General features: G+C 33.6%; 1 protein-coding gene across 2 annotated transcripts; it reads right to left on the minus strand.

The window, feature by feature from the left end:
- Positions 1-4,587: 4,587 nt before the first annotated feature.
- Positions 4,588-23,044, minus strand: LOC122009909 (protein TIC 62, chloroplastic-like). Of its 2 annotated transcripts, none has more exons than XM_042566222.1 (13): positions 22,796-23,044; positions 10,449-10,578; positions 10,293-10,365; positions 10,152-10,203; positions 9,866-10,042; positions 8,540-8,621; positions 8,172-8,244; positions 7,968-8,078; positions 7,155-7,286; positions 6,849-6,979; positions 6,569-6,748; positions 5,108-5,169; positions 4,588-4,769 (listed from the first exon to the last, which is right to left on the minus strand). In XM_042566222.1, exons 1-12 carry the CDS (start codon positions 22,974-22,976, stop codon positions 5,118-5,120), a joined length of 1,374 nt encoding a protein of 457 aa, XP_042422156.1. In that variant the 5' UTR covers positions 22,977-23,044; the 3' UTR covers positions 4,588-4,769; positions 5,108-5,117. The 2 variants fall into 2 exon arrangements, with proteins under 2 accessions (XP_042422156.1, XP_042422157.1); XM_042566223.1 differs by having other exon boundaries at positions 4,588-4,779.
- Positions 23,045-26,234: the final 3,190 nt, after the last annotated feature.

Consider the following 26,234-nt stretch of genomic DNA (forward strand, 5'->3'; position numbering starts at 1 on the left):
TCTAACTTCCTTAATTTGGGTAGCCCTCTAACTAAGTCATTTCAACTCATTTTTTAAATGAGTTTGACATGAGTGTAACCTAGTCTTTTGTGCCACAGATTGGTTTCCTCTTGTTGTGTCAAGAGACACTTTGTTGAGGATATGGGCAGGTCAATTGTGTAGATGTTATTTTTCCTAAGCCCCTTAAGTATGATTTCGGGGTTATGAATATTTTTAACTAAACACCCAAAATTATCAAAATTAACTAAGTAGTCACTATCACACAATTAACTTATACTCAGTAAATTAAAGTTAAAATTTTCAGCTAATAAAACGTTTCGAATAATGAAATCGGAACTAAGTTCGATACTACCCTTTCCGATTACCTTAAGTTTACCGTCATTGCTGAATGCAACTGATCCTAGGTTCTTGCATTTAAGCTTAGTGAACTTCAATCTATCTCCAGTCATATGTCTAGAGCATCCACTATCCAACATCCATTGATCCAATTCCTATACATAAAGTATTTGAATTAGATTCTTTTTGATGGATCAAAAGATAGTTTAATTGAAATAAGCTCCCTAATTTTCCATCTCACCCAATCTAGGTTAACACTCAGTTATTCCTATGGGTGATTGTGAGATGGTTGAGTTTGTTTTAAGTTAAGTACCTTTTGAAGAATAATTAAGATAATTAATTTTGAGAAATTTTAAGTTAATTAATTTTTTAAAAAACTTTAAGTTAGTTAATTTGATAAACTCTAAGTTAATTAATTTGAAAAATTTTAAGTTAATTAATTTAATTTAATTTAACTTAATTTTAATTTATTTTAATTTAATTTAATTTAATTTTAATTTAATTTAATTTTAATTTAATTTAAATTTCAATTTAATTTAATTTTAATTTCAATTTAATTTTAATTTTATTTTAATTTTAATTTAATTTAATTTTAATTTAATTTAATTTTAATTTTAATTTTAATTTAATTTAATTTTAATTTAATTTTAATTTTAATTTAATTTTATTTAATCCTTAGTCATCTCACCTGATCTCAAATTTTCAATCAGGGGATCTTATAATTTTGTGAGATGAGTTGGGTTCAGTTATAGGGTTTGGTTTAACTTTGTGTTAGATTCAGGTTTAGCTTTGGGCTCAACAAATAGGCATTTTTCGGATAAACTTCTGGCTATGGTGAGTCACTTGGACATCATTAAAGTAACTATGCCTTCAAGGTTTTCCAAATAATCCTATCCACTGAACTTAATATAAAACCTTGGTATAATTGGTTAGGATCCATAAAGGGTAGCTTCGGTTAGTTCCACTTAGCGAAATGCACCAGGTCGATGCCATATCTTCCTAGACATGCATAGACTAAGCTTCCCTAACGTACTATCATCCAAAATTTCACCAGTACCATAGGTCAAGTTAAATTTGTTCCCTTTCTAATTAGTTCTAATTACCCTTAGTTTGGGTTACCCTGCCGGGTAGGTTAGTTTTGGAGGTGCCAGCCATTCTGGAGCCTCCACCTAAATTATTGATAATTTTATATATTTTTTATTTAATTATCAATGAATTTATTTTGATTTAATTGTATTATTTAATATTCATGAAGGTGAACTACAATGACCTTCTACTTATTGGGAGGTATTTACCAAGACGCATAAGACAAAGGATGGCATATTTGTTGATCATCGATCGTTGACATTAGACATTAGACATAAGAATATAAACTTGAATATTTTAAACCATTAACCATGATTAACTTTTCTAATTATATATCTGATATGAATATTTTTTTATTTAAATAGGAAGACATGAGTGCTAGAGTTGTATAGGCATCTCAGCCTGTCATAGAGGGAAGTGAGGTGACTAATTAAATGAGATATATTATGATGTGATCAGTAGAAAGAAAAAAAAACCTCCACCCTCTATAATCGATCCCAAGTGAGAGTCGTATATGATCATGTGATATCTCCTAGGGCCAGGGGTCATCCCAATAGATCATCTTGTAGATCATTTACTAGAGTAGAAACCTTAGAGTAAGAAAACTAAGATTTGAAGAATCGACTCTCAACATTCAAGTGTCTCGACAAGCTCAAATGAGATATGAGCAAATTGGACAGGAAATATAAGAATTCATTGCTCGAATGAGTTAAACGTCACATCGTTTTAACTCTCAAAAGACTCAAGTCTCTCACAATACTAATCAGTAGCTAACTGAGCAATGTATTGACCTTTATTTTTTTCTTTTTTTTTTTATTTAAACTCATGAAACATATAAAATAGATCTCTTAATTTCATAATAGATGCATCTCTAATTATATTATATCTTTTTAGAAATATTATATATCTATTCTATATCTCATCATCAACATATTCTAAATTAGCATTCATGTGTGTAAAACAATTGTCTATCTAATATTTTTTTATGATAATGTTTATCTTGTTTAATTTAAATTTAATTTGTTAGTTATAATTCTAATAATATATAACTAGTTTTTCTCTTGTTTTATTAATAATCTATTATATTATACTTTTTATAGGATTGGATGCTACTAGCTATTTTAGAGTGAGATTGAAAGTTTTTATTATCGTTGGTAATATATTTAGTTTTATTAGATTCAGATGCTTATTAGTTAAATTTGAGATATTCATATTTGTTACATTGGATTTGATATGTTGGTATTGAATTTGAAAACTTGTTGAATTTAGTTTTGATATGTATCGTTTGTATAGTATGTTATGTTGTTTGTGAATATGTGAATTTGTGTATTTAAGTTGTGGTGTTTGTATCGTTCATGTTATGAATGTGTTGGATTAGATGTTGTGTTGTGAATATGGTGTAAAAATCATTACTTTGATGATCTGTTGTTTGGTTCGGTATATGTATACAAGGAAAATGAGAAAATAGAGATTCTGTCAAAACTATTATAAAATTTAGTGACGAAATATTAAATGTTCGTAGCTGATTAACGACAAATAATTAATGTTCCGTTGCTATTTAGAGATAGATATTTAAATTTCTATCACCAATTAGCGATAGATATTTAATATTTCGTCATTAATTAGCAACAAATCATTAAATATCTATCACTAATCAATGACAGAATTATATGGTTCTGTCACTAAGATTAGCGACAGAATTATAAGGTAGTGTTTAGTTTAGAGGTTTGGGAATGAGGAAATGGATTCATTCCTAAACCTTGTGTTTGGTTTATGGGAATGGAATCAAGATTTTGGAATGAAACTTAAAATTTTAGGTATGGATGAAACCCACCCCCTCCCTTGGATTTTGATGGAATGAGAATGAAAATTAAGTTTTGGACGAAAATACCTTTAGTATATTTGTTCAAATTTTCTTTTATTTCACTCTCTCTCCTTATTCACTTTCATCATACTTTCTCTCTCCTCATTCTATTATCACATTTTCTCTCTCAATATATTCTCTCTCCTCATTCTCACTCATCACATTCTCTATCATTTTCTCTTTATATTCTCTCTCATCACACTCCCTCTCATCATTTTCTCTCTCTTCATTCTCTCCTCATTTTTTCATCATACTTTCTCTTTCCTTATTCTATCATCACATTTTCTCTCTCATCACACATTCTCTGTCATTTTCTCTTTGTATTCTCTCTCATCACACACACTCTCTCATTATTTTCTCTTTCTTGTTCTCCTCATTTTTCATCATAATTTCTCTCTCCTCAATCTCTCTTACCATACTCTCTCTACATTTTTTCTCATCACACTTTCTCTCTCTTCATTCTCTTCTATCACACTCTCTCTCCTCATTTTCCCATCACACTTTCCCTCTCTTCATTTTTTCCTATACCACTTTTTCTCTCATTACATTTTCTCATCATATTTTCTCTCCTCAATCTCTCATTTTCTCTCATCATATTTTCTCTCTCTTCAATTCTTTCTCATCACTCTTTCTCTCTCTGCACATTTTCTCTCTCATCATACTTTTTTTCTTTTCAATCTCTCCTATTACATTCTCTCTCCTCATTTTCTCTCATCACACTTTCCCTTTCTTCATTTTTTCTCATCACACTTTCTCTCTCATCATATTTCTCTCACATTCAATTTTCTCTTCCATCTAATTTTTTCTTTTATTTTCCTCTAAGTGTAAAAAAGAAAATTTAGATTCATTCCGATTAAAAATATTCAACTAACCAAACATTATTTTTAAGAATGATACTTAAGCTCGTACTCATTCCCATTCCACAATAATATGATACTCATTCTCATTTCGATTCCTAATAGAGTACCAAACACCATTGAATCTTTTGTCGCTAAAGCTATCACGAAATAGTAATTCTATCTATAAATGTAGTGATGGAATTTTAATTCTGTAGCTAAATAACGACGAATTTAAATTGTCTATCGCCAAATTAAATATTCTATCTTTAATATGACAACGGAATGTTACTATCCATCGGTATTTTTAATGACAAAATTTATATTCATTCACAAATATTAGCTATAGAAAATTTAAATCCGTTGTTAGTTAATGACAACTAAAATTCTATCGTAATCGGCCACTATTTATAAAACAGCGACTAATTATTCTTTTTGTTGTAACGAGTGAAAGGATATAATAAATGGAGAAAAATGAAATGATTGAGACGTCGATATCTCTGTTGACGTGCGATAGAGGACTAAAAGGATAGTTTAATGTATAATCGTACATAAATTTAAAAGAGAAATGGTGTCCTTGAATGTATAATCGTACATAAGTTCCAGCTCGTTGCACGTCTTCTGGTTGACCTGGTGATTTTGTTTCCCTGCAAAAGGCTAGAGAATTAAGATTAGTCCAAGAATTGAAGCAGCAGGATATATCAGAGTTGTAATGTGGTCAAGAATCTGGTTTGGCGGTGTTTTGATCGACTTTCTGATCGATGAAGTTGTAACATGATGCGATAAGAGATATCTCCAAAAGGATTAGTTAAAAAATCAATCTCATCCATGTCGAGCCGTTTGAACTTTCAAAATAAAAATCTTTTTGGACACAATCCCGAACTTATTTGTTTGAGATATGGGAACCATATGAACCCGGATACATGGTGACAATTGAAAGTAGCAAGTAGACTGGTAAAAGTTTTTCCCTAGTTCATAAACGTACCTGGTTCACACTATGTTGGCAAAGATGGTGTTGGTGAAACTGGAGGCTTTAGATCTTCATACCTGTATTTGTGAAAAACAGCTAAGCCTCTTTAAAGTATTGAGCATACAAAACCGTCAAAGAAACAAATGAATTAGCAAAACAAAATCAAACTGTTGGTTGTGGCAGAAGTGCATTTGAAAATAGAGTAATAGATCACGTAGCATCGTCTTGGCCCGGGGTTTCAATCAATAAACCAAATAAGTCTTCCAAAAACTTAGAGAAATCTCTTATCTAAAGTAGATCACTAAGATTTTAGCCTTGGTATGTCATCTGTGATCTTTTTTCCTCCAAGAAAGAAATTGGTACTACTATTTAGCAAGGTAGATTATCTAAGCATCCGAAATACCTGTCTCTGTAATTGTCTAGGGAATTGGGAAACACCTATCCTGGACATCTTAATCTAGCAAAATTTGCAGCACACTACATAATTAGATACCTTAATCACATGCACATATTGAATTGTAACAGTCCCTTGTATGACACGTTCTTTTTCATAGAGATAGGTTTCGAAATATATTTTTTTCAAGACAACATAATAAAAACATTTATTTGAAATCTAATGCAGGATACGAGCTAGGATGTTCACGAAGAGTAATGCAGTTTCACGCATTCATTAATATGTAAATATTCCTTGAAGATTCTGTTAGTTACTGATGACTATGCAGAACTATCGTAGCAGTAACATTATCCATAGAGTAAGATGATTATAAATATGTTGTGATGGCCATCTCAGGTGAAGAACACCTTTATGCTATTTGCTATAAACAAGAAGAATGATCAAAATGCTCCTTGATTTAGTTTTACTTCAATGCATTAACCATTTTCCCAACTTGAACTTTGTACGTCTAACATCAATATAAAGAGAAAATTTTCCCTTCATTTTTTTCACTCCTACCTCCAAATTTGATAGATTACATTTTACATCCCAACCTTCACAAACTGTACAATTTTGACAATGCACTTAAAGACCATTAGGAAATGATCAAGAAGAAGATTAGGTGCAAAAAAAATTTTTTTAAAAAAAATTAAAATTACCTTCTTTAAAATACCATCCTATAATTTCAAAATCATCAAATGTGCTTGAATTTTCGAACTCTTTGTCATTTTGCCCCAGCTATTAAGGCATTTTTCTTTAAGGAAAAGTAACATTGAATGCTGCATTGTCATTATTCCATGAGATAAGTTAACAATATAAATGACTAAGGGGTAAAATAATGAGTTTGAAAACCTAAGAACCATTTTGAAATTCTGATGGCCATTTTTCGAAAAAAAAAAAAAAAGAGGTAGGTTACAAAGGCAACGTGAGATTTTTTTCATGATTAGTGTTGACAGTCATCTTGTCCCCCCTCCCCCAAAGACTTTTCCATGTAACTATGTCAATATCAGCTCAATCAACACAAACAAGAACAACTTGCTTACGCCGTATAAGGAGAGAGAGGCCTAGTTTCTGGTGTCACAATCTGTTCGAAAGGTGTTACCACAGCTGATGTAGGTTCTGAATGTGATTTAGATTGCACAAACTCCTCATTTATCTCATTTGAACTTCCAGAAGTGCTTGGAATGGGAGTTGGAGAACTTGGCGGCTTCAGGTTCTCATACCTATTTTAGGAAACACCTTAGTTCAACAAGTTACAGTAATGGCATAAGATATTCACTGAAGCATTCCAGTGAAGGGTGTGGACTGTAAAAAGTGGCTCACATAGCATATGGAGAAAGTGGAGTTAATTTTTTCTCTTGCATCTTTGCTGATGCATCCTTTATTATTGGCTTCAAAGGTTTAGATTCATCACTCGGAGGTGCAAGGTCTTTCAATGTCTCAGCTGGCGGTTCCTGAAAGAAAAGAATAAGAAAAGGTCAACTATAATTAAGTTTCATCATTAGACAGGATATGGCTTGCCACATTCAAATAATTTTACAAAGGAAGATGAACAAATTTACTGTTTGTGCAGCAGTAGCAAAAATAGAATAGCTGTAAAATTCAGTGTGAAAACTGTCAATGACCAACCCGTTTAGACCGTATTTTGGCAAGAAGCTCCTCCATGGATAGCAATGGTGCAGTTGTCTCAGCAATCACCTCAACAATCTTACAGTAGCTGAGTTTTTTATTTCTCGCCATGCATGCCATGAGTTCTGCAACCTGCGTTAGGTAATATTTAATTTTTTCTAAAAATAGAGTACGTAGATCATAATGGCTATATCATGGGGGTAATAAATGAATACGCAATATACTTAACTATATTAGATGCTATCATACACTGTTAACATTATTATATGATCAGAGAAGTGTCTAAAATTTGTAACATGTATGCACCTCTTGATCTGCCTTATTTTCAAAAGATGAATTCCCCAACATCAAAGCTCATGACATTAAAAAAATGCAACTAAGTCGATCCAAAATACATATTACATTGTCAAAAGAAGCTAATTGACACATTTTAGCTGAGGCCTCCTGCCTGCTAGCTCAGGCAATAGGCATTTGGTTGTTGTACCAAAGGTTGCAGTTCAATTCCACATTCAATTCTTTTTGTACCATACACACGTTACTTTACCTTCGAACGGCCTAACTTTCATACAATAAAAAAAATCATTTTTTTCTGAGAGAAGAATCAGTTTATATTAGATTATCCAATAAAGTCATTTATTCATGGAAAAGAAGATTTTTATTGGACTGCAAGCCTTCCTAAATATGGAAATTGAAAGTAATAGTCAGGCATATGTTGGCACATTGAGTATTGATCTGAAGAACAGTGACACTTGGGCATGTAAAAGAAGAAATGCTGTTTAAAAAACATGAATAATGCTAAAGAAGATAAATAACCTGAAGGTTTGAGACTTGGCCACCAAAATAAGTATCCTCGTTAGCAAGGACCAAATTGTGAGTCTCTTTATAGGAGTCTGTAGGTCGTTCCATACCCCCTGGCCTCACTATCTGTGAATAAAAAAACTCCATATAAAATGTAGCATAGTTTAAAAATAAATTTCAACTTCAGGTACCAATTAGGAGGGTAATGTTCACACTTACTGTATATGGTAGACCGCTGGCAATTAATGCTTCTTCTGCCTTTCTTTTCCAAATGAGAACTCCCCAAAACAAGCTTTACCAAAGAAGATCAGTTAGTCAGAACAAAGCTTGTAGTTGATGAAAAATAGGAGAAACTCATTAATCAAGTTCCATTCTCTAACACAAACGTCCAAAAGCTTCAGTAGTCATACTATTTAGTTTAAGATTTTAGATGAACTACCATAGGTTTTTAAGTTGTCAAAGTGCTAGAGATTTTTAACTTTATCTTAACACAAAGATTTGTTGTCACCAATGACTTAAAGATTGATGAAACTGCTTTCACATCAGTTGACAAACACTACACGAAAAGGGGGGAAATAATATCTTACTTTAGAATAGCAGCTGGAAACCCAATTTTATTTGTCCCCAAAGATGTAAGCAGAATGAAGTGGTCAACATTTGCAATTGTTGCTGCATAATATGAAAATGCACTAAGAGCCACTGACAATTCATTAAAAAAATAACAGATATACAATGTCTGACAAATACAAGAAGTCATGAGACTCAACCATTTGTGGTCGGACAGATGGTTCTTATTTCATCGCCTAGCCCTCTGAGCTACATTTTCATAATAATCAGATCAAACGAATCACTTTTAATTATATCAAATAGTATTTTCTTTGGTCTTCCTCTACCTATCCAATTTGCAATTCCAAATGATTTGAATAATCTAACTTTGTAATCTATTTGTCATTTTTTAATATGTTCCTATCATCTTAAGCTTTTTTCTTTCGGGTTTTACTGATTTTACAATCTGTTGAAGCTTATAATTTCTCCTGAGGATAGTTTTTTTTCCTAGTGGCATCACATATCCATCTTAATTTTCTCATCTTTACCACAATCTTATATTTTCATTTAGCCTAGGAGGTGCACAACTTCATAATTACTCTCTAACTTAGGCACTCATCTTTTATCAAGGATAAATATCCCCTCTGTTTAATAATAGATCCAAGACTTCTAAACTGTATGTAATGATTTCGTGTCCATTTATCTCAACTATTCTTTCATTTCTTTTCTTGATGAAACTACATTTCATATATATAATTTGAATTCACTTAACTAAAAATTGTTAGTTTCTAAAATTTCTCCCCCTAATTCAAGTTTCATGTTTATTCTATTAGTGCTCTCATGGATTAGAACAATACATGGTGCAAATAGCATATATCAAAGAGGTTTATCTTGAATATCACCAATAAGTCCATCTAGTTCGCTGATGTAAAAAAGATGTTAAAGAAGACCCTTGACAGTTAATGGCATCTCACAAATTAATTTTCACATTACATGAATAATTATTGTTTGAAAAATAAAAGAAAAACTTTGGACAAAGAATTACTGTTAGACAAATATACCAAGAAGCCACATGAGCCTAATCCATTGCCCATGGAAAAAGAAAAGTTCCACTTTTCATCAAACAACTATTGATTGTTGGTTTCTATAGAAGATAAGTTTTTTGTTTTTCTTTTGAAATAATGTTGTTTTTCTTGCATACTTTTTTATCAATATATACTCACTTTCCTTGTGCAAAGAAAAGGATAATAAATAAAGATTTTCACAGTAAAACGCAATATAACATATTCTAGAACATAGCTGGCGAAAATTACCTAATATCTTGCAGGATTGTACAAAGAGATTTCAGACATCATCTACTAGCTTACCTGCTCCAATAAGATTCTCTGTAGCTTTGTAGTCAATCCGATATGGTCCTGTTATATCAGAAATTTCCTTTTCGCTAGCTCCTATGCAGCATAAAAGGACCGAGGCATTACCTATTGCTGGTAATATGTCACCTTTTTTTTCAAGGTCACATTCTACAATTTCAAGCTTCTCTGCAGCTGGTCTAAAAGTGAAAGGGCCTCTTTATTGACAAAATGAAGCAAATGAAAAATAAGGAGATGAAAGAATCATGAGCTCACATTAAAAACTAGTGAATTTGTATCTTACGTTCAGTTCCAGATGTTCCAGTTTCCAAATCAAGTTTCATTTGCCTAACACTCTTCCAAATATGCATAATAATGAGAAATTAAGGTTTGTTCCCAAGATAAGAGTAGAAACCTTTGGTATGATTAGAAAAATCCATGCTACCTGTAACAGTGGTTCTGCTCTTTGTGCATTCCTGACTCCAGCTCGTACTCTGAACCCAAGCTTCAGCAGTTCCCTGAATAAAATGTGATTTTTTACTAGAATATGTAGGGAAAAAAGTGTTTATTTCTATTGATGAATGTGGGAGTAACATGCAACCTCACAAGACGTGAACCAACTCTTCCGGTTGCACCAGCAACAAAAGCAAGATCTTTATCCTTTGAGCTAGTTTCTTGTGTACCACGTTCCAATTCCTTGGAAATGGATGAACTAGCAGCTTGAATGGATCCTATGAGAGAAAAGGAACAAAAATGAAGTGCTTGGTGCCGAGAGGATAAGCCTTTAGATTCATAATCTTCTAGACTGATCAGAGGTAAAAGGGAGATAAAGGAATTATTTTTTAATGACTTTAATCGATTCAAAATAAACTAGTATAGATCAAGTATGTACGGGTCAGATCAAGTTTACATCACTCACTTCAAATTTATAGGAATGTGTTTTGTATGGATGTAACGTGTTTTGTGGCAGGAAAAATTAAGCAAGTTTTTTTATCTCAAAATAGTCTTTTATTTTATCCTCTCTTCTCCATTATCCTCTTCCAAGAAGATCATTGGTTCTCTTCGTTTCCAAAGGAATACACATAATCCTGAGTTCTTTACAAGTTATCCTCATCCACAAATCAAATCTTATTGCATTTCTGACAATTAGCAGCAATCTTCTGTAGGACTATTTGAGGCTTCAAGGAAATAATCATTTTGCCAGAGATCAAATTAATGGGTCCAAGATTGTCTATTCTTTCCTATTCCATGTAAGCAGGTTTTATAGAGAGATCAATTAATTCACATTAGGCGGAAAATCAAAAGAGTGTTCTTTTATCCATATCGTCAAAAAGGCACTCCTTCCCTCTAGCTACTTAGCAGTTAGCTATAAGCTAACCTTGTAATCTACCTCCCCTCACATAACATGAAGACGGTCTGTGAGGGCCGCCTGGAATGAGCGTAATCACCATTTGCTATAAAAAGACACTCCTTTTTCAAAAATTATCAAAATGGCGCCCTATCCCGAATTTCTACCCCAAATACCTTTTGTTCAAGGCACCTTGAGCAACTTTGTACAAAGCAACTATGGTGTTGCTTTGTATGATGCAGCTTCAATGCAGTTTTTCTGTTTGTTTTTTGTTTTTTTTGTTTTTCTGTTTGTTTTTTGTTTTTTTTTGTTTTTTGTTAAAGTTTTCTTTTTTATTCTTTTTCCTTTTATTTTCTTTTCCTTCCTTTTCTGTTTTTTCGCTTATACTGAGCTATTAAAAATAAAAAACAAAAAAGTAAAATAAAAATCAATTTTATTTTTATTAAGGTTTTCTATTCTATTCTATTTTCTTTCTCTGTCTTTTTGTTTCCTTTTCCTTCTTTTTCCTTTTTGTCTCTTCTAATTAGTGTATTAAAAAGATTTAAAATAAAAAATAGAAAAAAGTAGCTACTTTGGTCAAAGTTGCACCACAATGGAGCTGCTTTGAATTGAAGTTGCTTTGAACAAAGCATCTCGAAACTAGTGCAATTTTGACCCTTTGTACCAAGTAGCTCCAAGGTGATCTTTTTATTTTTATTTTTTAGTTTTGTGTTTTTTATTAAAGAAAATTAATAGTCTAAAATTTAAAACATGAAACATAGGAACCCTCACTAATAAAACAATAAAGGTAGTAAATACGATAAGAAAGGAAGATACAATTATAGCTCTCAAGATAGTAGTAACGAACAAAACTATGAACATAATTAGCATGTATGCACCTCAAGAAGGACTGGATGAACAAATCAAATCAAGGTTTTGGGACAACCTAAATGAAGTATTAAAAAAAATTCTACAAAATGAAATGCTTTTAAAAAGAGGCGATATAATTGGGCATGTTGGAGTGAAAATGAGAAATATGAGAGAGGGTGCATGGGGGTTATAAGTTTGTAACAAAAAATGAGGAAGTGAAAACTATATTGGATTTTGTGATGCAAATGACCTTATACTAGCTAACATGTTTTTTAAGAAAAAAGAACACTGGGCCACATTCAAAAGTGAAAATAATAAATTGCAAATTGACTTTCTTATGGTTAAGAAAAGTGATAGAAAGATTTGTAAAGAATGCAAAGTCATCTCTGAAGAAAACTTAACTATCCAATATAGGTTAGTAGTGTTGGATATACACCTCAGTTACAGTATTAATAGAAAGAGAATATACATTACTCTTAGAATTAAGTGATGGAAGTTAAAGAATGGGAAACAAACAATATTTTAAAAAAAAGGTAGGGGCACAAGTATTAAGTGAAATATATGGTGACATTAATACGACATGGGATAAGATGGTATCAAAGTTAAAAATAGTAGTCAAAAGGGCATGCACCACTAAGTAAGGATTCTTAGTGGTGGAATGAGAAAGTGAAGGAAAAATAAACAGCTTATAAGGAATTATATATTTGTAAGAACGAGAAAATTTTAAAAAATATACAATAGCTAAGAAAGAGACTAAGAAAGTATTGAATAAAATAAAAAATGAAACTTTTGAATGATTATATCGAAAATTGGATACAAAAGAAGGAAAAATAGGCATTTATAGAATAGCTAAAGTGAGAGAGAGAAAAATAAGAGATCTTATCTAAATAAGATGTATTAAAGATAAATGTAATAGGTACTAGTAAATGATGGATAAATAAAAGAATAGTAGAAGATATATTTTCATCAACTTTTTAATTATGGTTTAGGTGGACAACCTAATTTAGGTAATTTAAGTAGGTCAAATAAGTATAAAAATTTATATTTTTATCGTACAATTTAAACTTAAAAGTAGAACAAGTTTTAAATGGAATGCAAAATGAAAAAATCGTTGGACCAGATGATATTCCGATAGAGATATGGAAGTATCTAGGGAAATAAGATATTGAATGACTTACAAAATTATTTAATATGATATTAAAAATAAAAAAAAGTCTGATCAATAGAGGGTAAGTACTATAATTCCTTTATATAAGAACAAGAGAAGCGTACAAAATTGTGCAAACTCTAGGAGTATTAAACTAATGAGTTATACTATGAAACTTTAGGAAAGAGTAATAGAAAAAAGATTAAGGGAGGTTACTACGGTAATTGAAAATCAATTTGGGTTCATGCCTAGAAGGTCAACGATAGAAGTTATACATCTTCTCAGGCAACTAATTGAAAAGTACAGGGAGCAAAAGTAAGATCTACATATGGTATTTATTGACTTAGAGAAAGCATATGATAGAGTCCCAAGAAAAATTATACGGATAATTCTAGAAAAGAGAGTTGTTAGCATAACATATATTGAACTAATTAAGTAATATATGAGGATGTAATAGCTAAAGTGAAGACTTTAGGCGGATTAACTGAAATATTTCCAATAAAGATAGGGTCATCAAGGATCAACTCTAAGTCTCTATCTTTTTACAATAATCATAGACGAACTCATTCAAGATACAGTACCGTGGTACATGTTGTTCGCTGATGATATTGTTTTGGTAGATGAGGCACGTGAATGAGTAAACTCTAAATTAGAATCTTTGCGGGAAACACTAGAAGTGAAAGGTTTTAAGCTTAGTAAAGTAAAGACAGAATATATGAAAATTAAGTTTAGCAATATTAAACGTAATGAGACAATTGTTAAGACAGAAGATGATGAGTTGTCTGAAACTAAGAGCTTTAAGTATTTAGGATCATTTTTGAAAAACAATAGAGAAATTAAGAGAGATGTCTTACCTAGAATATAAGCACGATAGTTGAAATAGAGGTTAATGTAGGGTGTTTTATGTGATTATAAAATACCTCTAAAACCAGAAGTTCTATAAAACGACAGTTAGACTTGCTATGTTATATGACTGAATGTTGGCCTATGATTCGAGCACATGAGAAGATGAAAGTTGCAGAGATAAGAATATTAAGATGAATGTGTGAACATACAAGAATAAAAAGAATAAGAAATGAGAACATTAGAGAAAAAGTCGAAGTTACATCTATTGAGGAAAAACTCCGAGAGACACATTTAAGATGGTACGAATATGTACTTAGATGACCAATAAATACTCTAGTTAGGTGATGCAAAACTATAACAAATACATATACCAAACGAGGAAGAGGAAGACAAAAAAAAATTTGAGCAACAATAAAATAAGATAAAATTTATTTAAATATAGATGATGATATAGTAGTATATGATAGAACCCAATGGCCTAGAAGGATCCATCTAGCCGATCCCACCTAGTGGGATACAACGTGGTTGTTGTTGTTGTTGTGCTTTTTATTAAAGTTTTTTATTTTTCTTTCCTTTTTTACTTTTATTTCCTTTCCTTCTTTTTTTGTCGATTTTAATTAGCTATTAAAGAATAGAAATAAAAAATTAGATTTTTATTTAGGATTTCTTTATATTTTATTTCCTTTTTTTTTTACTTTTTACTTTTGCTCTTCTAATTAGTGTATTAAAAAACTGAAACAAAAAAGAAAACAAAAAAATAAAGTAAATTGGAGTTGCTTTGACCAAAGCAACTCCAATTGGGGCACACTTGGGTATTTTGAATAGAAAAATTCAAAATGGGGCTTGTTTTGATAAATTTAAAAAAGGGGAGTCCTTTTGACGATATGGATAAAAAGGGTGCTCTATCAATTTTCTGCCTTTACACCTACCATCCTACATAAGATTTCATTGGTTACTATTGGAAAAACAAGTTTAAGACCAACATAAAATTGTTGACTCAATAACTCTTTTTAAGGCTTTCATTAAATTTTTTACTCCAAAAATTTGACAAGAAGTCCAGACCACAAAATTCAACAAACTCCAGTAAAAAATCCCGAGCATCCATGAACCATGCAAAAACACTACAATGTGTCAAAAGGAAGACACATTGAGTGTCAAACAGTTCAACACATGCAATGGCTGGCCTTACCACTTCTTGCAAGCAAGAAAAATGAAAGTCTGCTTAATTGTTCAATTAATATAATCCTCAACCTCTACGCCCCTCATCTCCATCAAGGTAATAGCTCTTGAGGTTGTTGAAATAGGGATACTATTAGGGTTGTTATGTCATGTAGCCAGCCCTCTCTTCCTTGAAATAGATTATTGGTATAATCAGAATTGACTCATATTCTATTTACAATTGGTCTAAAAATTCCCTCTCAAGCTAGATAAAAAATATTGTAAAAACACAGATATATTTAGCAAAAGAGTTAGTTGATCACTGCAACAAACAAAAGAGGTAAAAGATAAAGTATCAATCAACTTCAATATGCTCATCCTCTCATGAAATCTAAAGATTGGATGCAGCGTACATGACAACTTGATTATCACAATATAATCTCATTGACTTATTCAATCTAGCTTAGTTATTACCTGGCTCGCATATAGCAAGAGCAAAAGCTTTGTACTTTCCCTCTACACTCAACTTGGCCACAATAGTTTAGTTTGTTTATCTTCCAAGATGTTAAATTGTGCCAAATAAGAACACAATATTCTGATCTAAATCTGTGAGAGAGTTTACCCAATCTACATCCACATGCCCGCAATTTGTAAATGATCTTGGTCAGTATATATGAGACCCTTTCCTAGAACATTTTGTGATATTGTAGGAACCTTCAACTGGTCACTAATGGTCATGACACTATTCCTCAAAAAATTAACTAATAACGCTTATAGCAAATGGGATATCAACTTGGTGGCTATTAAGTAGATAGTCCAACATAGTCTCTTGTTCTTCCCTAATCAGATAACAACTTTCTTTGTCCTATCATTAGTGCAATACTAGGATCCATGAAAGTATCAACTTTGTTCCTACAATATCAGGGCTCTACCAACATGTCAAGTACACATTCATTCAGAGAGAAATCTTTTCCTTTAACCAAGCAACTCCTATGCCAGTAAAATACCCTAGGTTGCTACAATTCTTAGTTTGAAAGTGATGGTAAAGGTATTCTTTCAATATCATAATTCCTGCAGAGTCATCATAAGTAATGATGATACACCTGGATAAATAAGAAGACATATGCACTTCCTAGAGTAAGAGGGCAAGGTTTAAAATCTCGACCCGTGCCGAGGTTTCGGTCCCGGACCGGAACGATACGGTTTCGGTATCGTATCGTGCCGTGCCGATACTGTTTCGGTATTTTTTTATTTATATATAGTAATTATTAGATAAATATGTTTATTGTGTATAATTTAAAAATAAGTTGTATATTAATTTTATATAAATTCTTAATTATTGAACAACTTAATATGGTTAGAAAAAATAATTAAATATAGTTTTCTTTAAAAAAAAGTTGATCTAGGAATAACTTGAATTAAAATTGATACATCATAATATGTTACCTTATTAATACCAAAAGGAGTGGCGTGAATCAGATGGAAGCATTGGTTCTTGCGACATTCTGCTTAGGTCAACTCCATAGTTCTCCAATGACCAGATTAAATAAGCATCCCATGACATGCAATATTGATATTGATTTCTCCACATGTTCATCAGCGTGTCTCGATTCATCACTGGATGTTGGATTTGAACTGGCACCACTGAAATCGGAACGGGTACAGGCACAGGATAAGGATAAGGATAAGCATACGTCCCCGAGCTCTGGTATGACGGATCACCATATGATGCATCAGAGTTATAATAAGAAGGTTGCGAGTATGATGAACTTCGACTAGAATCAATCTCAGTTAAACTCTCCCGCATATCTTGATAATTATGAGCTTTCTTTTGTTTGTCACCCTTATATCGACGTTGATATTGAATAGTACTACCTCTAGCTCCATGATCATCATCTTGAGTTGCATGTGTGTAATCTTTCTCACATGTCCATGGCTCTGGTGCTAGAGTAGGGGGGACATAATTTTTACCACTAGATGCATCACCACTGTCATCACTTCCATGAGTACTTGCACTGCTATCAACATCACTATCCTCATTTCGAACTTCTCGTCGGACTACAGTATCAGAAGGTGATGATGTTTCATCACTGTCATCATGTTCTTGCTCATCAATTGCATCGAGTGGATTGTCTTTAATTCTAAATGGACCACTTCCCATAAAAGTAGGAGGTTTGCCTTTTTCTTTCTTTTTAGTAAAAATTGCAAGAGCTTTGCCTTTGCCTTTATCTATGGACTTTGGTTGGGTTTGTGATGTTTGAGAACGCCTAGACCGAGATCCAGAAAATCGAAATTCTTGATCAAAAGCTTCATCATCTTCTTCCTCGCAGATATCTCCTCTAGCTTGTATTTTTTCAATCTGTTGAGTAAGAAATTGAGATGGTCGTGGTGGGTCTCCTGTTTCATCAAGTAATGGATTCTCAGCCTCAACAGCGCTCCACCAATCCATCATTGGATCATTCTCAGTTTGGACAAATCCAATATCAAATGGGTCTATATCACCAGACTCCTGTTCTTCATTCTCTTCTATTATTGCTCTTAGTTGAAGACGTATATTATAATGAACGTAGACCATCTTCTCCAAACGACGATAAGAAAGACGATTTCGTACTTTTATATAAATGAGGGAGAAAGTTGACCAATTTCTTTCACAACCGCTTGAAGACGTTGACTGTGAGAGAACTGCAATCTTTTTTAAATTTGGAGTCGATCCTCCATATTGTAACCACCACTCAGCTGTAAGATAAATAAGAACAAAATTAAAATAATTATTTATATTTGTTGACAATAATTAGTAATAATTTTTACTATATTTACCTGCATCCATTTTATATCTGCATGAAACTGCAATAGGATCGCTAAAAGAACCATATGCCTCTCGAAATAATCGACTTTCATTAATAGTCTCAGCAATTGATTCTGTGTTTGTATGCAATCTTGATATTACATATCTGAGGGCCACTAATAAATCATCATTTGTGCCAAGATTATAACGATATTGATATGTCAGATTGAGATAATAGCCTATAATAATTAAACATATATAATTATTAATAACAATATTAAAAATTCATTATCATTAAAAAATACGTACCGGCCAAATGAATAGGTTTTCCCATTTGATCATCCCATCTTGTAGTGATTATATCAATGTAATGTTGATACTTGGTCGGTGATTGTAGACGCATCTTAATTTCCTCTTTTGCTTCATGAATTAGGTGGTAAACGTTGCCCATTTGTGACTTCTTGTCCATATCAACTTTACGTAGAACAACGTACAATGGTTCTACTGCTATAAGAATATCTGCGATATAGTCCCAAAATCTGACAGACATAATAATTTTTTGCACCTCCTTACCTTCAGTCGTGTTAGAATATCGAGAGGCTTCCCAATCCTCAGAAAAGAACATGGCCTTTAATCCGACTTTTTTCTGATTCAACGATTTTAATAGTAGAAAGTGAGTGGCAAATCTAGTCGCTCCTGGTCGCAGAATCTCTCCATCAATAAATTTCCTCATTAATCCATGAACCCAATGATAATTATAGATGAATTTTGTTAAAGATTGACCTTTTTTCACTACCTTCTTCACTATATCGAGCTTACCGATATCTGCCATCATCAAATCGATACACTGTGCTGCACATGGTGTCCAAAATAATGTTTGATACCTTTGCTCCAATATCTCTCCAGCCCTTTTTAAAGTTGACACCATTATCTATAATCACCTGTAGTATATGTTCAGCACCTATCTCGTGAACTACACTATCCATCAAACGAAATATGTAGGGTGCATCATGATATTCTGTAGTTGCATCAATAGATTTATGAAATATCACCTTTCTATTGCAGTATAGTAGAAAGTTGATGATGCTTATCCGTGTAGGTCCTGTCCAGCCATCACACATCAACGTAACCCCATATAAGCTCCATTGTTTCTTGCATGATCTAAATATGGACCGGCAATTTCATATGCAGTCGGAGGTTGAATACCAGGACCAGATTTTTGGATGTTTGACACCATGCTACGGTAGTATGTGTTGTTTGCTGCATTAGGGGGAATATGATTAAAATGGAAAAATTTAGCAATACTTTTACCGATTGATTTCTTCTTCTCTTTTGAATATGCATCATCAATCCTAGTCTGTTTGCTAGCTTGGTCTGGAAATGCTAGTGGATCAATATCAGCAATATCAACTGCACGTCTTCGTCCCATAGAAGTAAAAAAACGACCAATACCACCTTGTGTTGAAGTAATACGAACACCTGCACTCCTTCCTAATGTTGATGCAGTAGTTGAGCCACTTCCACTAGCACCAGAGCCACTTCTATGTTGCATATTTTGCTCATAGTTATATTGAGTTCGAGAGGCATTGAGAGCTGCTAAAAAGTCTTCGTCATTTGGAACTTCACCACGACCTTCCATTTCATCATAGATTGGTTCTTTAGAGTTTCGACTATCAACAAGTTCACGTTCTCATTGTTGTTTATACTTTAATGCTTTTTTGCCATCAAGTTCCTCTTTCATTGCACGACGAATTTTTTGAGAAACTTTTGGACAATTAGAAACATCCGGATATCAACGAGCAAGATGTTGTTTTAGGCGTGTGACCCCACCGCCGCGTCCAATCATATCGCAATGCAAACATTGCCAATGGAATCGATTTTCTAATCGACGTGCGTGTCTCCAAGCTGGATCATGAGATTGTTGTTTTGGTGCCATTACCTATGCATTATAAAAAAAGTAAGGATAATATTCATTTCTAGGTAATGATCATCATTTTATAATGTCAAAAATGTATTTATCATTGTAAATTTACAAATTAAGTATATAAACTCTAAACAACAACTTATGAAATTTGAAACAATCTCTTAAAAATATTAATTTATCTTTCTCAATTTAGATTGATCAGAATTGCACAAGATTATAAGTGTTTTATTATGAATCATAAACATGTCCAAATTTTTAAAATAAAAGACTTGTAATATTTTTAAACATATTACAAAAGTAAAAAATTAATATTCATGGATCCAAATTTTAAATTAATTCCAATATTAAATATTATCTATAATAAATATATAAATTATTTTTAAGATGTTACTTTATATATAATAATTATACAAATTAATTAATTAATTAATTATTATTTGTAAAAATATAACATAATAAAAATATCAAAATATAAATTTAATTTATTAGTTTTTTTTATAATTTTTATTTTTTTAGAGTATTAGAATATAAATCTGAATTATTATTATTATTAAAAAAATTTAAATTAAATTTTAAATAATAAAAAATATTATAATATATATCAGATTTCTTATAATTTTTTATAAAAATTTTAAACAGATTTTTTATAATTTTTAAAAAAAATTTAAATACAATTTAAAACATTGAAAATTAAAATTTCAGAATATTAATTAAAATTTTAATTTTTAAATAAATTTTTTAATATATTTTAATTTTTTTGAGAAAATTTAAAGGAATTGTTATAAATTTAAATTGATTTAATTTCCTTCTGTTAGGGCACGCGGGCACGCGGCGTGCACGGCGCCGGCGGATCACGCCGCTCGGCAGCGGTGGATCGCAGGGTATCGGCGGGGGGCTCGGGCGTCCGGTCGCCGCCATTGCCGCCCCCGCCCGACACCGCCGCGACCAGGCCGCCTACGCCCGCCACGCCCAGCACGGCGGGCAGGATGAACGAGGAACTCGCGCCCTCCGCCGCCAATCGAATCGATTCCTTCTGTCGCGCGATTTTTTCGATCGCGACACTCTCGCGTGTGCTGGCGCCCATCAACGAGTGCCGAAAGCACAGCGCCACGCCTGCGCGTATCACGCGCCGAAACTTCTGCGTGTCGAGTGCCGGTTTCGGCCGGGCGACGAAACGGTAAAAACCGTCCGTGCCGCCCGGCACGAAACGATATTCCAAACCTTGTAAGAGGGTACGACAAAATAGTGAGTGATCCGATATATTTTTGGTCTTCCTGAATCAAGGAAGATGATAGCTGAATTTACTAAACCAAACCTTACAAGATTGCTTTAGCCCATACAAAGTCCTTGTTTAGAACAATTGCTCATTTAACAATAAACTAAGGAGATTGCTCCATGTATATCTCTTCATCTGGATCATCAAGAAAAAAAAATATTGGCTGTTGAGACATAGTAGTCAATGTAAGATCAAATGTGATGCAGGTTTGACAGCACAATATTCCAGAAGTCATAATCTTTTACTCAAGACTCAGAATCAGGCTTTGTCGGTGGTCACGTGTGCAAAATTCAAAAAACTACATTTGTTACCGGGGAACTTTAACCGTCAAGTGTCAGGCCCAAAATCCACCATTTAGGCCCTCAACTGAGCCTCCGGACATATTTTTACTACTTTTGGTAATTTTCATTTTTATAGAGTTCGGGGTATATTTTTGGTATTTATAGTATATATGGTTTATGATTTGTCCATGTTAGCGTCTTGTTTTGTTAATTGGGATTTCTGTTAAGAAATTTCCTTTTCTAGTAAGATTTTTTTTCTTTCTATAAAAGATAAGAATTGAGGTCCATATATTTGAGGATTTCATTCCTTTCTTCAAAGTCTTAGGGTATGAGGTCTATATAAGTGTCTTCTTTCAGGATAGTATTTTATTAATGTTATTTTCAGCCTCCATCTTCTATTTGGAATGATGAGTTTTCCTTTTTCTTGGTATTCTTGGGCAAATCAATAGGGATTAGAAGGTCACTTCTAGTATTCGTGCATGAATCAACGGAACTGATAGTTATCTGTTGCATCAAAATGTAAATAGAGGTAATAAAGGCGGAGAGAATTAGAAAACAAAATCACACAATGATGAGAAAAGATTGTTGTTGGGAACCGCATGCAGTAATTGCAAGAGCTGAACCTACCTCTCCTATCATGCTGAGATCGTTGAAATGAGAAATCTGTTAAGGTTGTTACTCTAGGTAGTGCCCTCTACCTTATTTCCTCATTAATAACATTTACCTCTGTCCAAGAGTAATCACCTCCATCAAAGTTAAGCATTAACCTCCTCTGGGATAAGAGCATACTTGGACAAGAGCATTCACCTCCACCAGAGTAAGAGCAAGCTGGGTAAGAGCACTCACCTCCACCTCAGAAGGAAAACGTAGGTTCAGTTGAGGTAAAAGCATCAAAGCTTATGAAGTTCAACGTCTCCGGTTGTGTAGCATGATTCCACCGAGCACATTCCAACATTATTCATGTTTTGCAAGACTAGGAACTTCTGACTTGGACTCATAGTTCGATTCTGACACCTAACTTTCTGATCCTCCACTTAGACGACTCGAAACAACACAAAAAATCCATGGCTCAGTCATCCTTCCCTAGTGTACTTCTACCTGTACTCATTTCAACATGAAATGAATTCCGTAGCCTAATGCCTCTACACTAAAAGGAGATGAATTTGGCATATGATCTACGCCAATGCCGACTCATCAGCCTATACATTACCTGAGACCGTGAGATCGGGCACGCCGTGAGACCAGAAACCAGTCCAAGGTTAATATCAAGGAGTCAATACGGAAATAATTAACTGAAGGAAAGCGAGCAGAGGAATAAAGCGTGGTCAAATTACCTGGATGCCGAGGGCTGGAAGAGATATGGCGAAGAGGGTTTCCATCGCGAAGGCTCCTCGTTCTCGGAAACAGAAGGAACCGGCTGGATATGGCCGCCGACCTATCCATGGAATTCCGTGCTCGAGAGTTCAAGGGGAGCCGAGCCGCACACGGCTGCGAGCATAAGGAGACCACCTCCATTCTCCTCCTCCGACACTCTCTCCCCTTGCTCGACGGATTGGGATTTGGGAATGGTCATCGTTCCAGCGACGCGCTAGAAAGAAAGAAAGTAAAGCAAGCGATGCGATATCGTTATCCCACATGGCAGATACAGGTCCGCATAGGCTTATCTCCTGGTCCCACTTTTTATCTATTAATCGGACGGTGTCTGATCGATCCATTGCTTTATTATAAAATACGAATTATATTTTTGAAAAAAAACTAATTTTTTAAAATATGAATTCTAATTTTATAAAATCCGATTTTTTTTAGTTTCATAAAATTCGGAAGACGAAACTGAGGGGGTGAAGGAAACTTTTGAATTTTTCTCCTCTAAAAATTTAAAAGATAACTCAGCTGGAAAATGCAGATAGTAGACTAGATTGATAAGCAGCACATTTCATAAAATTCAATCGCGTACAAAAACATAACAAAAGCTTTTGGCAGCATAACATCTGCATCAAGAACACGGAATCTGAATCATTTCAATCAGCAAACCATACACTCATCCTAATAATTAATGTTCTATGACATCCACCTTCACTACACAAGAAAGTAGGCAGTCCAGCATCGCTCTGAATGCTAGGCAGGAAGATGGCTTTCACTCATCATCTTCTTCCCCACCTTCGTGGAAGTACTGAAAATCTCATAACAGTGCTTGTTGTGCCGGTGCCCACTGTAACCCTCATGCCAGCGCGTTGAAGACAAAACAAATCTCCCCTTATTTCGCACCTTCTCCTGCTGCTAGCTGCTGCTTCTGCTTCATGTAATGCTTGCTAAGCTTCTCATATCTCATTTTCCTCTTTCCTTCCTCTGTGGCTCTTAATGCTGATCAGTTAAGTCCCTTTTTGCAAGGTTCTTTTCATGCTTGGCTTGGTCCAAAGAAGACGCAGAGAGAATGCGATGATGGTGTTAGAAAATTAAACTACAAAGCATAGTAAACTCTCGAACCAAGATAATATATTGTGGTAGAAAGTGAATACGTTCGCCCCCAGTATTTTCATCAATCCATTCCAAGGCCAACACGGAGAAGGTAAATCACGGGCGACTACTAGTCTTTGGAATAGTGACTAACACATAAGGGAGATATTTACCTCGGCTTTATCGAGATTTGAACTCCATATCTCATTGTGACAACACTTGAACCAAGATAATATATGAATCTTGAATTTATGTACTTAGATAGAATAAATGTAGGTGTCTAATGAATAATGTGTAGTCAAGAGATTTTTATTGACTAATATAAATAGTCAGGTAATATAAAGTTGGAAGACAATTACATTTATAATACACGTCTTTATACTATAACTCTCCATATTTGAGAGTTCCGCCACCTTATAATAAAGTTGTATAAGAGTCAATATATCAAAATCTTTTTTTTTTCAACACCTTCAACTTATCAAACTCAATATGAAAATTATTTAATGATAACAAAGAAAGTAGTTGTAAAAAATAATTTTGAATTGATTTTAATAACAAAGATTTATCATATTTGACATCGTAATAAAAAATCGACAGCAAAAGATAATATTTTTAAATTTATTATATTCACTACTATGATTATTATAATTGTATATCATATTTAATATTTACATTATTAATTAAACAATTTGTATAAATAAACCTTTAACTTCATCACTAAAATCATCCAAAAATAATTTCAGAGCTATAATCCTCCACCGGCCCACCTCTTTTGTTTTTGTTAATCCTTCTAAATATCTCTTTTTCTCTATTTTGTTCCCTTTATGATGTTAGCCCCTCTTTTCTTCTCTTCATCGCGGGTCTAAATCTCTTTTTCTCCTCTCTTTTTTTCTTTCCTTTTCTTATTTCTTTTCTCCCTTCCTCTGTTTTTTCTTCCCCGCACCAACAGCACGCTCTCTCTCTAATTTATTTTATTTTTCTTTTCATTGTTTTTTTTCAAAAAAAAAGGATTTGCCCCTTTTTAGACTGACAGAGAATAACACAAGAGTTATCAATACCAACCATCGAAAAATCTTCCAATAAAGTCTATTACTATCAAGAGACGAATTATTTATAGGGGTGCAAATGAGTCGAGCCGCTCTTGAGCCGCTCACAAGCGACTCCGTCAAAGCTCGACTCGAGCTCGAATTTGGCCAAGCTCGAGCTCATTTAACACTGGCTCGAGGGCTCGTCGAGCCTTGTCAAGCAAGTTAATTTAATATTTTAATAATTAAAATTATTATTACTTTTAAAATAAAGAATAAGTTAATAAGGAGTTTGTGCCTAGAACATGTCATTTGAGGTCTACAGTTTGAATCTTGACTTGAACAAGTTTTTAATTTATTTTTCCAAGTCAGGTTCGAGCCAAGCTCGAACCTGACTTGAGCTCGACTCGAGCTCGAGCTCAAACTCATAAGCTCAATCGAGCTCAAGCTTAAGTCGAGTCTTTGTAGTTTCTCAAGCTCGAGCTGGCATGAGCTCAGGCTCGGTTCGATTACAGCCCTAGTAATTTATTTTCGATGTCAAATACTCAACAATATTAAGGTAGCCAAAAGTAAAGTTGTCACGCCCCGGAGGAGTCCCTGTCCGAAGAAATTTCGGCAACATCTCCCCTGTACGGCGGACAATCTGAAACTTCTACATAACACATATACCTCAGCCACAGGCGGCTAGAATAATAACAATAAGTAAAAGCAAACACCATGCAGTTACTATAATTTATTCAGCCTCTGGCAGTCACAACCACGCAGTTAAGATAATTAAACAGAAAGATAATACTCTGACTCGAAATCCACCCTACTCAACTACACTCGTAAAGCTCAAATCCGACGAACTCACCTCTTCTGCCCTCCAGGCAGGCATGTAGTAGAATAAAATCCAAATCATACAAAAAGTCCATCAAACGGAAGGATTCATACAATATCCATATGTAAAATCCAAAATAAGACTAAAACAAAGTCTGATAGAGAAAAGCTAAAATAAAATAACAACTCAAAAACCAGCAGATGGACTAGCACTACGTGCTGTGGGGACCGACAGCCTCACCCTGAAAATATCAACAATGGAAGCGGGGTGAGTCCAACACTCAGCAGTACAACTGATATGCATGATAAAACAAATAACAAACAACACTAATCATGCGGTCTCACGAATACGAAGGATAAATGAAGCGAAATCGAGATAAGCTAACCTTAATCAAAGTACAAAGGTGGTCGTCGGAAGTCATAATCGTATGCATGTCGATCATATGCATCCATATAAATGCAACGAAGCAATCAC

This window comes from Zingiber officinale, chromosome 8A (genome assembly GCF_018446385.1).
Source record: "Zingiber officinale cultivar Zhangliang chromosome 8A, Zo_v1.1, whole genome shotgun sequence".
Lineage (NCBI taxonomy): Eukaryota > Viridiplantae > Streptophyta > Magnoliopsida > Zingiberales > Zingiberaceae > Zingiber > Zingiber officinale.

Bases quoted from the DNA above. Each gene is read 5' to 3' on its own strand.
- LOC122009909 (XM_042566222.1), bottom strand. From the start codon at position 22,976: ATGGAGGTGGTCTCCTTATGCTCGCAGCCGTGTGCGGCTCGGCTCCCC. The intron at 8,079-8,171 runs GTAAGTGTGAAC...TTTTATTCACAG, and splicing joins CCAGCGGTCTACCATATACA to ATAGTGAGGCCAGGGGGTAT. The intron at 7,287-7,967 runs GTTATTTATCTT...TACCTAACGCAG, and splicing joins GCCAAGTCTCAAACCTTCAG to GTTGCAGAACTCATGGCATG.